Genomic DNA, 12,743 nt, shown 5'->3' with positions numbered 1-12,743 from the left:
AACACAGAGACAGCATCAGGTCAGAACATCTCCAGTTCAGCCTTCCTTAGCCGCCTTCTGACAAACAGTTGCAGCAATTACAGAATCACAGAATGGTTTGAGTTGGAAGGGACCCTGAAAGGCCATCTGGTCCCAATCCCTGCAGTGATTAAGGACACCCACAGCTCCACAGGGTGCTCAGAGCCTGACCCTGGCTGTCTGCAGGGACGGGGCATGCACCAGCTCTCTGGGCAACCTGTGCCAACGCCTCACTACCCTTAGGAACTGTTAGGATTCACTCCAAGTGCATTTGGGGGAAAATACGGAAACATTAAAACCACTGAGGTCTTTTCCTTTCCAATCCCAATTTCATCCTTCCCACTGAGTTTGTCATTCGCTGGAAGGGATTTCCCACATCCCACCAACAACTTGCCTGCCCCTCTGTTTCAAGGAACAAAACTGCTGCATTGACTCAAAGCCTTTGTACTCACTTCTCTGATGACGGGAGCTATGAGAAGAGCTTCGTGCCTATAATGCACCCTCACTGAGTCTGCTTGTAATTTCCTGCCCCTCCCCAGTCCTTGTGCAGGACCTGCCAGCAGCTGAGGCTTGCGTTTACTTGCTGGAAGACCACCTCCATCCCAGTTAACTGCCTGTAACCTCCCAGAGCCCCCGCTCCTCCACACCCCCTGCAGCATAAGGAAATTTAAAATAAACCCAAAGAACTTCATTTTCATCTTGGTGGGTGGGAGAGGGAAGGCGATATATATTTTTCTCCCCTGTCTGCTTTTAATTATGATCAAACATTGCAGTTCTATGACATTTCATACAGACCCAAACCCCCTTGTCTTTCCAGTCCCAGCTCAGGAGGATGCTGGCGCATCGTGCCCTTGATTTCCTGAGCATCTCATTCATCACACAGAAGGCCAGGCCATTTTTCAGCCCACTGGCAGCTGGTGCAACATTCTGGATCCCATTCAGCAACACATCCCTTGGGGCTTTTTCAATCCTACTTAGCAATTGAACGATCTGAAGTTATTCCTCAGAAGCAGCTAAAGGCTCTCCAGTTGCCAGCACCCAAATCCCAGCACGACGGTTGAGGGATGCAGTGCATTGGGGCTCACCTGCTCGCAGCAGGATGACCTGGTCATCCAGGGGCAGCTCTGAGAAATGGGGGATCCTCTTGGCCCACTCCACCAAGGTGAAGAGCTGCTTGTCGGCCGCCTGGCAAATGTTTGTCACCGGGTCGTTGGGCTGCAAAGAGGAGATGGAAAGGTTTGAAGAAAGCAAGGAGGAAGGTGGGAGGAAGAGGGAAGGGGTTGCTGTCTGCTTGCTCCCCGAGTTTGGGAGCAATGTGTTCAATCTATGTGGGTATCATCTGCAGGGACCCTGCAGCGTGCACATTCCCATTGCTAGTACCTCCTCACTGCACCCCACAGCGTGGAGAGGGCATCACAGTAAGGAGAAAAACCCTCTCCTTTGAAATATTACCCAGTAACACAAACCATCTGCTCTCAAGGAGGACAGTCAGCCTAAACACACCAAATCCCTGTTTAAAGGAACTGCTAACAGCTCAAGTGGGCTTGTGATTAGGAATGGGAAGAGACCGTCTAACCCCAGCAAAGACAGACCCTGCCAGCACAAGTGTGTATATATGGTTTACCTCTCTGGACAGGGATGTATGAGCCCCTTCACATATCCCTGCAATCTCCACTGATACCTAGCAGCTTTGATTGTACAACTATTTCTCTTCTATGTCCTTAAAAGAACAGTTTCAAACTCAGAGAAGGAGCGTTTGCTGCACCTCTGCATTGCATGGGGTTGGGGCACAGGTTCTGTGCAGCCAAGGCAGGAGCTGCCCCATATGCACATGTCTGTGTCCCACCATGTGCTCCTTCCTTCTCTCCTTTTCACCTTCTTTCTGCCACCCACACTGCTGACTTCTCACTTTTCCACTCATATTTCCTCAATACTGTGGATTTTGAGGTACCTGCCTAGCACACTATGGGATTCTGCATGCAATGCATGCCCCTTACCCAGTTGCATGGAGGGAGCAGGAGGTCGACAAGCCATAAGGGATGCATGAGCCCCAGGAAATTGAAAGGGAAAAGGTCAGAGAATAAAACATCGTGGAAAGAACCCTTCCTCTGCTGACTGCAGAGCTGACCAAGTGCTCACAAACCAAAGGGAGGTGAGAAATGCTGCTTTGAGAAAAGGAAAAAGCCCTACAATCCTGCCCAGAGCCACCCCTGTATGTTCCCCTGTCTGGATGGCTCTGCTGTCCCCTGGCAGCAAACACCATTCTGTGTCTCAGTGGCCAACATCTCTCGTCTCCAGGCTTAAAATAACCAGCATATGGCAGGAGTAGGAGCACCCGGCTTCGAAGTATTCTCACCTGTTGCTCACAGAGATGGATGGGGACGGGCTGGCACTCAGCTCCACGGGTCAGGGGGGAGCATTACATGGAAGGCCCCCCAGCCCTGGTGGCTGCTCAAGAGAGCTTGAGCAATGCCCCATCCCTGGAGATGCTCAAAGCCAGGTTGGATGGGGCCACGGGCAACCTCGTCTGGAGCAAGCAGCTCACGGTATGAGTAGGGGCTGGATATGCTTTAGGGTCATCCCTTCCAACCCAAATTCTATGACTGTATGAATTCCCTGGGGAATACCAGCACCCAGCTCTCACAGCTTGAATGCACCACGGCTGCTCTGGAGGCAGCATAATCTGCACTTGGCTTTTGGTGCTAATTCTGCTTCACACTGCAGTTCCTGGGACCACCACGGTGCTTCCTGGAAGAATTTTAATGTTGAGAGGCAGCTGAAGGCATCACCCACTGTGGGCCAGAGTTCTGGAAGGGCCTCCAGGGCTCTGGAGCCCTCCAGGAAGGGCTCTGCCATGCAGTGCCTCAGAACTGTCCCATGCATGGAAAGCAAATCTCCCCCTGCAGTAAACAGCAAGGGCACAGTGCCAGAGTGTGACAGAACGAAAGGACAGGAGGGCACCTGATCCTGCTGGAAAACCAGAGCTTGGAGGCATCTTCCAGAAAATGGTGACTTGAAACCAGCTGCTAAAGGCCGGTTAAGAACTCATAGGGATAAAACCTCTCAGTTACAGGCTTTGCCTTTCAGCAGTCAGGAGCCCATCCAAGGCAGTGCTCAGGCTGCTGGGGTGCAGGGGCAGAGCCAAAGCCACCCCTCCCCACCACAGGCTTCATAGCATGACTGCACCCATCTCCCCTGGTGCCAAGTAAGGTGCTGGGACAGAGCCAAGCATTCCCCCCACTGCCCCCCCTTTAATCAGCTCCGAGAGCTGTGCCAAAGCCCTGTGGCTGGAAGGTAAAACCACTGCCAGGCTGCAAAGCAAAGGTACCTCTGCTCCCAAAGCCACCCAGGGACGGCAGCAGGAAGGTGACAGCCACAAGCATGACAGCACCTAGCAGAATTTCACCTAGGTGCTGCTCCTCCAGCAGTGCTCAGAGATGCACCAAGGTGTGGGGCACAAACACAAGGACCCAACCTGTCCTGCTGAAGGCAACAGCTTGCATGCATCTATTCAGGACTGAATGTGCACCTTTACCTCACAGTGGAGCACTGGAGGAGGGTAACACCTCCATCCCCCCTCACCATCACCATGCTGCTGATCTCATACAGTCACTAAACCTGCTACAAATGTCACCTCATCGGCAGAAGCCCGACAATAACAGGGCATTTCAACAAGCCTCCTGCTTCTATTTAGATGCAACACACATCCTTGTTCACAGTAATGCGTGTTGAATTATGCAGGAACCAGCTTCCAATTTGCTACAAGAGGCTGAGGAGACGCAGTGCCAGACGAACCCATTTATTTCACCTTGCTCTCTGGGGTTTGTTTTCAAGCCAGCACAATGCTGCCTCCAACTCCCCTCAAGTATTTCCACTCCTGAGAGCTCCTCCAGCCCTTCATTGGCCATGGCAGTGCTGGTCCCCCCAGCCAAGCTCCTGGCTATGGGGCAGCAATGCCATGCTCAAGAAGCTTCTGAAGAGTTTCACTTAGAAATCAGCTAAGCAAGATGCCTTACACTTCACTTAGCAAGCCACAAAGCACTCTTGTAGGTAAAAGCTAAAGAGAGCATCCCAGGCCTCACGTGCAGAGCAGTAGGAGATGTAATAGGATGTTTCAGCACATGTTCCTGCTGCTCCGGATGAAGCAGATGTGTGCTCCAGAACTCCAGCTGGAAGTTAAAGGAGGGTTGGACAGCCAAGAGGTGCCCTACAGACAGAGGAACATTGCTTCCATGGGAACTGAGGGTACTGAGGAATCAGCTCTGCCTCCTAACTGCAGGGCTGTGAGTGCTGCTCTGCAATAAGGCTCTTTTTGAGGGCTCTGTCCTAGGAACCAAATTCCAGAGGATAGGTTGGCTCTCACATTTGGAGGCAGCTGTTTTGCAGCGAGGCTTTCTCAAAGCAAGGATGCTGATAAGGGAATTATCTAAGAAAAAGCACCAAGACAGTTTCCCTCTGACAGCTTCTCACTCTTTACTCTCCTCCTGCCAGCTCTCTCCTGTTTGCACAAGGCCCTGTGAGAGCCCCGCTGCTTCCAGCAAGCCCTACTGTAACACCGGCTTCCAATGGGAAAGGGATTTGAGAGCCAACTTCCACAGCTTTCCCCTTCTCACAGCCTCCCAGCTGCGTAATTCAGCACCCAAAAAGTCACGCCCCAATTTTACAGCTCTTATCTCTTTGCACTTCAGCCACAAAGCTCTGTTTACTGCCTTGATTGGACTAGGAGCTCTTCAGAGCATGGAGTGCCTTCCTGCTTTTAGCGCTAATGGCTGTTAACTAAAACAAAATCTCCGTGAACCCTTTTAATTACACCTTGCAGCGTCTGTTCCTCTCTGCAGCTGTGGATGAGCATCATTCTCTATGGCCACCAGGCAGCAGAGCACCAGTGCTGCCAGTTGCACTGGGCAGAGGGGTTTGTTTTCCTCAGGCTTTCACCTGAGCTCATCTAGCAGCTGCATTGCAGAGCTCCGGTTCCCACAAGCTAACCTTGCCCTGACCCAAATACAGACCGGCTGCTGGGTTACCGCCATGCCAACATCAAGCCCCAGCTCCCTGCTGCGTCCCTGTGCAGGGACAGAAGGACAAAGGGACAGGACAGAAGGACCAAGGGACGGGTGCCTCACCGAGCTTGGCGTCAGGCCCATGTTTGCCTCAATGTACGTCTCTGTCTTTGGCTCCACAGCGAGTTCTGCTTCCAGGATCTTCTCCACAGGCATGTCCTCATTGGCGCTACTTGTGGACTCCACCTCGTTCTCGTTGCGGTCTTTCCCCCGCTGCCTCTCCTCCTGCACAGCTGGGGAAGGGAAGAAAAGGACAGCATCAGCCCAGGGCTCTTGACCACAGTGCCAGGGGTGAGCTGGGACCCCGGAGCTCCACAGAGCCTTGGACACCTTCAGCATCCCTACGAGCTGCAGAGCACACACACCTGCTGCCTTGCTCTCCAACCTGAGCTTGCCAGCAGTGTGCTCAGTGGGTGCGAGGAACGGATGGGCGCTGCTGCAGGGGGAGAAAACGAGGAGGTGAAGGGACAGCAGTGGGGAGTCCTAAAGAAAAGAGAAACGGGTCACTTTCACAGATAAGCCTACAGTCAGACCATTTCCCGAAGCTGCTGGTGCTCGATTCCCACGGAGGCCCCTGGAGCAGCAATGGGTGCAAGCATCACGCGCTGCTTGCAAAGCAGGACCCAGCCCTCAGCTCTGACCAGACGGGACAGACCTGCCCCAAGTCCCATGCAGGAGAAGCCACCTAGCCAGAAGCATGTCACATGCTGATGAGTCAATGTCTGAAGAGTACACAGATGAAAAACACTTGTTAGATGCTAACAGCATTATTATTAATCATCTCCTTTTGAAGCCTGCACAAAGCTGTCGCTAAACCTGGAAAGCAGCTCCACGCAGACAGTTACACTGGTAACTATCTCTGTCTCAATCACAGTGCTGCATGCCCTAAATCCACAGTTCCCACAGGACACAGCTCGAGCAACAGGAGCTGCCACCAGGAGAGACCAGGGCCTGAACCTCCCCAGCTCTTTGTTCAGGGCTGAATGAGGCACTCAGCCACGCCAAAGCCTGCTATTTATTAACAATTACCCCAACACTTTCCCTCTTTGCTGAATCTGAACCTGGCTGTGCGATGTGAGGAGCAGCAGCAGGGGCGCAGGTGTTGCAGCAGTGAAACCAGAGCTGCGTGCAGCACAATCAAACCCTTCAGGCTGCTAAACCAACTGCATCCCAAGTGCAAAAAAAATACAAGCTAGAATACAAAACTTCTTCTTTAACAACAGGAAATTAAAGCATGTGCTATCCTATACAGATACTGCTCCCATTAGCCTGGTTTGCAGTGCCTTCCTGCTGCCCAGCTCTGCAGCTCTGCATGCCAACAGGACATTTTGTTTGCTGGCTGAAATCTGCAAAAAGCAAGAGGTTATTTCTGCAAATTGCTTTTAAGTGTAAGAGCTGCGGAGGCTCCTGAGGTTCGCAGTGTTTTCTGCCTGGCTGCCCAGGGCCAGGTAGGCTGCTGCTGTTAACACTCAGATTTGTGCAGTGCCTTTTGTCCATCTGGACCTCGTCTGGTTCTGGTTCTTATCTGTCCTTTCCCAAGCTAAAATCACACCTGCTTAAATCTCTCCTCTCACTCCCATACGTTCTTTTTCTCGACCCAAATTCTCTCTGGTGACACAACCAACATGTATTTAAGAGGAAACAACCATGTTCAGCTCTGGAGATTGCTTCTGCTCCCATCTAACACGTCCTGCTGTGCAGGTGGACAAGAACAGGGCACGCAGCTCAGGGACCTGGAGGTCTCAGGACCATTCCCAGCCACACTGACATGAGTGGCCACAGCACAGCACTTGCTCAGCACTAAGAGCAGGAGGTGAAGCAGGATTTCTGCTTGCCATGCCTCAGTAACACTCCTGCGATGAAGAGCATCTGCCCCAGCCCCGTCTGATGGCTGTGCCAATGCTTTTCTTTTTCTTCAAGGAGATTCATATGGTTGAGAGGGCTTTTTTTTTTTTTTTTTTTTCCATAGTGTGATTTTAACAGAAGGGAAGGGCTTAAAACTTGCAATCCACTTGAGGAGAAAAAAGATATTGCAGTCAGAGCCTCGCCTCCTCCAGCTATGTCTCAACCGTGCCAAAGACAGAAGCCTGTGTTTTCCATGGCACCTGATGAAGATGTGCTCGTGTTATTCTGCTTGATTTGGCTTCTTCTTGCCTATGGCTGCTTGCTGTCGCTTTGCATCTCGCAATCCCAAGCCCATCTGCACTTCCCCAGGACAAGCACAGCAGTGTATGTGCTCAGACCACTTCTTGGCAGCTTCTCCCTCCGAAAGCACCAAAACGCTTCATCCCGTGGACTGCAGACAACACTGAGCTGCTCACTTGCCAAAAATGCAGGATCCATCCGCCAGGCAGCAGCCAGCTGAGGTGCCCCCAGCAGCAGTGCCATGGTTTGGGGAGGGCTCAGTGCCCTGTAATTATGGCTTACCCTGAGTTGATACAGATGGGCACACTTCTTTCCAAGATAGAAATCCATCCTTCCAGGAACAACACTGTGGACTACTGGCTGAACTCAGTTTCTCTTCTTGAAGGAGAATAATTCCCCAGAACTTGACCTATTGACCACTGACCCAATGGGATCTTCTCCTTGGTCAGATGCCACAGGTGGGCTCTGCAGAGCAGGCAGCTTGCTCAACCCATTCCTAGGCAGAATAAAAGCCACAGACAATAATGGACAGAAGAGACACATGAGGGTGGTGAGGCACTGGACCAGGCTGCCCAAGGAGGCTGTGGATGCCCCATCCCTGGAGGCATTCAAGGCCAGGCTGGATGTGGCTCTGGGCAGCCTGGGCTGCTGGTTGGTGACCCTGCACACAGCAGGGGGGTTGAAATGAGATGATCATTGTGGTCCTTTTCAACCCAGGCCATTCTATGATTCGATGGCAATGCCCCCTTCCAATCCGCTGCAATTGGGGTGGCACTGTGGACATCACCAGGGCACTGGGAGATGACACTGCCCTCCACCACGCTTTGGGATGCCCTTTGGAGACCCAGAAGCTCTGGTGGCTTCCAGGACTCAAAAGGTTTGTCATAGCCTACAGTGCATGGCTGTTTATCTACCAGGTGCTCAGGGAGGGTTTACTGGGAATATCCATTTCACCAGCAGTGGAATTTATTGGGCTCTGCTGCTTTTTTTTTTGTTGTTGTTGTTGTTGTTTTTGCTGTATCTTAGCTGTGCATCTTGAAGTGCTTATGCCTCAGGTACCCATTTATAGTGAAAGTGCTGCCATAGGAAACGAGCTCTGAGAACATTTCTTCTGCTTTGCCCTCATGCAGCCATGCTTCCTTTTTTTTTTTTTTCCCCTATGTTGCAGCTTCTTATTACTGTGAACAACCTCAAAGGCTGTGATACAGGAAATCAATGGCGCCGTTTTTTTCCCACATTTACTGAATCCCACATTTGGTTATTTCTTAAGATGGGCGAAATCCTGCTGTGACGCTACGAATGTAATGCCATGGAAATGGAGTGTTAAAAAGTGGATTGAAGTATTTGCATGAAATCAATCCGTGCAGGGAACGGCTTTGGAAGACCAAAATCTCCAGGACACTTCACTCTCAAAACCTGACCACAGCCCTGCCAAAGCAATGAGAGAAAAGCACAAACCAAACCCTTAACTCTCAACCTTGGAGCATTCTCCAAAACAACAAACAAACCCAGCTTAACCAGCTGGTTTAAAGAGCAGCTCTTTAAAAGGATAGAAGAAACAAGCTCATTAAGCTGAAAAGCATTTCCCATCCCAAAATTACTCCTAAAAATAACTGTTGCTCTTGAACTCTGCCCCTTCACTGGGCTGTGGCCACTTGCCTGGTTCAGCATTTGTTCAGAGCAGTGAGATGGAGACCCAATTCCTGCTCTTTCTTCCCATATTCCTGCTCCTGACCCCCCTGAGGATGTCGGGGCGCAGGGATGGTTCTGTCATACAGCACAGCAAGCTGTGAACAGAGCCAGGCCACAGTGTGACATCCAGAGAGCAATGCCAGGGGGCAGATTTCTGTCTCCAGGTGTGCTGAAGGTTCCCTGGCAGACCAGCACCCATCCCATCAGGTACCATCACATGTGCAATTAGTGAGGGCTGCAATTAACAAAGCTGCCTGGAGACTAGAAGGAGATGGAGGGATGGGATGGGCTGTGCTGGGTCCTTGTGGTGGCTCAAAAAGAGCATGGGAAAGGGCTCCTGGACAGCATATCCTGCTGTTGGCAATGCAGGGCTGGGGCTCCATATGGTGATCTGCAGCCACACAGGGACCCCAGTGCATCCCACAACCAACCTGTCCTACTGGCATTGCATCTAATTCACTTCCCACTTTTTCCCTTGAAACAGGAAGCTGCTGGCACAGAGCTTTAGAGGCTCTAAAGCTGTTTAGCGAACCAAGACTCACCTCAGACCCTAATGGTTGCCAGATCAACCAGAGTTACACCTGCAGATGCAGACTGCCACCCCATCACAACAGTCCTTGCATTAGTCAAAGATCCTGATGGTAATCTGAATTTTTCATTGGGAGACAGCACAGAAATCAAAAGCTCACAAAGCTGGCAGTAATTCACAGTGGGGAAATGCTCCTGGTTGCTTATTTATCAGAGCCTCAACACCTCCAGAATCCACAGGGCTCGTACAGCATCAGGATGTGCTGTAATGTTTTTTCACAGGGAGCAGCCAGAGATGCAGACTCCAGAAGGAATCCTTTCCCTGCTCTAAGCCTGGATCCCCCAGACATGGCTTCTAAAGCCTCCACTCCCTCTGTCCTGCCCCTTCCCAATACCAGGGTGTAGAGCAGTCACTGGAGAACCACTAAACAGTGACTCCTTCACTACTTAATTTAGAGGGTTTTGCTGTCCTTCCACGACATACAAACACATTTGTGCTACAAAAGAGATGCTTCTCAGCAGGAGTCTGCTCTGCATTTATGGGGCTATAAATTAGGTCTCCAGAGTGAGGTATTTTGTGAGGAAATGAGGCCCATTACCTCAGCTCTGTTACTTAAAAGAGGTAACGGTTTACACCAGAGGATAACAGCCAGCTTTCCTGTAAGCAAGCACTGGGGCAAAAGGAACCATTGTGCAGGATGCAGCCCAGAGCTGCTCCCAAAAGAGATGCTGTGGGGACGACTATGGCCAAGGCTCGGGGCTGCCAACAAGGGAAGGACAGCAGCAGTAGGATGGGTGCAATGGGACAGAGATCATCTGCTGGCAAATGAGGTGGATCAGCACTAATGAGCTGCTCAAAACCAAAGCTCAGGGAGCTCCAGCTCTGGGGGGTGTGCTATAGCAGTGGGACATTTCTGCACTGCCAGCAGCCTCTGCACTGCCAGCCTTACTGCGACCTGGGGAGCAAGGCACCGAGCCCAGCTCTGCCTGCTTGGGGATCATACCTTATGCACCAGCAAAACCCTCTGTGTGCCATGCCAGCACCGCCTGAGCACGCTTGGAGAGTTATGAAGCTCCCATCTGTCACACTTTTAAATAATTGGCTGATCGTTATGAATTCATTTGCTATTCACTGCGATAATGTTAATCAAGATGAATTAATAGAGCCCTCACACTGTACGCGCGCTCCCCGGGGAATTCCACCACCGTTTAGAGATTAATTAATAGAGCTGTAACTTCACTGGTGCTGCCCGTGCAATTGCTGCTGTTGGTGGGCACGGAGCAGTTCCCTATCACTGCTCACAAACCAAGGGGATGGAAAACCCAAGGGGATGGAAAACCCACTCCCCTGAACCACACTCAAATGAGATCTCTGCTCACAGCCGCACCGGCCACAGCCACCTCCATGGTACAACCCATCTCTGCTTGCACCAGGAAACTCCAAAGTTTCCAAACACCAAAGTTCTGCAGGACCAGGGAGGGCACCTCAAGGGCTCTCCAGAGTGATGCCAGCAGGGAAAGGGCTCTGCCTGACCCAGTGAAGGTGTAAGGGGAGAAGGCAGCAGAGACCTGAGCAGTGCTGCGGGGTCACTTTCCCATCGTGCCTGCTAAAAGCCCATTCTGCCAGCAGTTTCAGAGAGATGCAGTCAGCATTTAAAAAGAGCACTTCAAAGAGGCTCTGCCAGGGAGTTTTAGAGCCTTCATTTAAATTCCAGTAAGGGGAAGGGATATCTTTTTACAAGACTGAATTTCTTCTTTCTTCCCAATAAGAAAAAAGCAGCCAGCACTGCCAGGGAACGCTCGTGGATCAGCACGGCCCCAGCTATAGGCAGACAGGGCACAGCGTGTGCCTGTCAGCCCCGTGTGCCACCCCAACCACATGGCCAGGTGCCCACAGGACACACAGCACCCCAGGGGGGCTCACTGCCTTACCTTCCCTCTTCATCCCCATGGCAAGACACTTCTGGTAGCGGCAGTACTGGCAGCGGTTGCGCTGGCGCTTGTCGATCAAGCAGTCCTTGTTGTCACGGCAGGTGTAGGTCAGGTCCTTCCTCACCGTGCGTTTGAAGAAGCCTTTGCAGCCCTCGCAGCTGTACACCCCATAATGTTTACCTGCAGACGGGTGAAAAGGCTCAGCAAGGGTGCTGGGTGCCTACAGATCCTTTGCTTTCCCTCGTCGTGGACCTGCAGATCTTCTCGAAAGGACCCTCCCAACCCAAAGCCGTTCCATGATCCTTCCCAGGGCAGCATTTGGGAGAGCCAGAGGCTCCTCGGAGCATCAGCAAGGAAGGCTTTGCCTTCATTCATCTCCATAACACCAGGATGCTCTGTGGGGCTACAAACTGCCCCAAGCACCCCTGGTTATCCATGCAGCAAGACTGGGGGCACCTCGCTACGACCCTCCCCAGCCCAACAGGATGAGCAGGAGGCATCCCCCAGGACCACAAAACTCAGACAGCAGGGCAGTAACAGAGCTGAAAGCTTTTAAAGCTGCGTGAGAATAAAGGGAATTAGCACATCTTTATCTCCCACCAGTGGAGAGACTCCACGAAGCACATCTTTTTATCTGGTGCTATGTGATGTGCCCAGCCATAGATCAAAGGAGGCAGAGAGAGGGACACTCAGCTAATGGCTGGTCCTCCCTGCTGGGGGCTGGGGATAAAGCACTGGATTGGCTCTACCAAGGAGCCTGACAAACTGTTTACTTCTCTAGTTACCATTAGGGCAGTGTAAAGGATGGGGAGGTCAAACAGCTGAGCTGTGCACACCTCACCTGGGAGAAAGCAAGCCTGGGGAGGCTTTTCCTTTCCCATTGAGCACTTTTGTCCCGAAGCAGGGGGATGATGCTAAGCTCCTATGTGCCTCGGCATCCATTGGCATCGTGCAGTGCAGGAGGAGCCTTACCTGAAGATCTGTCCCCACAAATGGCACATATGTGCTTGGTGAAGGAGGCCATTGTTCCTGAGGGATGTGCTGGCACTTTGAGGACTCCATTGAGCCCCAGGGGTGGCTTGATGTCTTCTGAGCTGCTGACGGGGTTCATGGGTGAGTTGAGCTGTGAGAACACAAGCAGGGAGCACATGGGATCAGGTACAGGCAGGGAAACGTATGAAAGAAGGGACAATCCTCAAATGGGAACAAACAGCTTAAAACCCACAGTGCTGAGCCCAGAGGAGGATGTGGGCACCTGAGCCCAAAGATCAGTGAGCCAGGTGCATCAAGGCCTGCCTTTGCAGAACTGCAGGTGTGGGATGCTTCCCTGCCATTCACAGCCTTCAGCAGAGTCCAAGAGAACTGGGA

General features: G+C 51.8%; 1 protein-coding gene across 1 annotated transcript in view; it reads right to left on the bottom strand.

Moving 5' to 3' along the window:
- Positions 1–12,743, bottom strand: part of RXRA (retinoid X receptor alpha) — a 73,364-nt gene that overhangs the window by 6,321 nt on the left and 54,300 nt on the right. Inside the window, exons 3-6 of the mRNA XM_042830843.1 lie at positions 12,348–12,498; positions 11,376–11,555; positions 5,142–5,311; positions 1,104–1,233 (exon numbers count right to left, since the gene is read on the bottom strand). Coding sequence (XP_042686777.1) covers positions 1,104–1,233; positions 5,142–5,311; positions 11,376–11,555; positions 12,348–12,498 — 631 coding nt within the window. The remainder of the gene's footprint in view (positions 1–1,103; positions 1,234–5,141; positions 5,312–11,375; positions 11,556–12,347; positions 12,499–12,743) is intronic.

Source organism: Centrocercus urophasianus, unplaced genomic scaffold (assembly GCF_019232065.1).
Source record: "Centrocercus urophasianus isolate 14NV4802_14NV808 unplaced genomic scaffold, USGS_Curo_1.0 seq_34, whole genome shotgun sequence".
Classification (NCBI taxonomy): domain Eukaryota; kingdom Metazoa; phylum Chordata; class Aves; order Galliformes; family Phasianidae; genus Centrocercus; species Centrocercus urophasianus.
The sequence above is the reverse complement of the archived record's forward strand: the minus strand, read 5'-3'. Positions and strand labels throughout refer to the sequence as shown.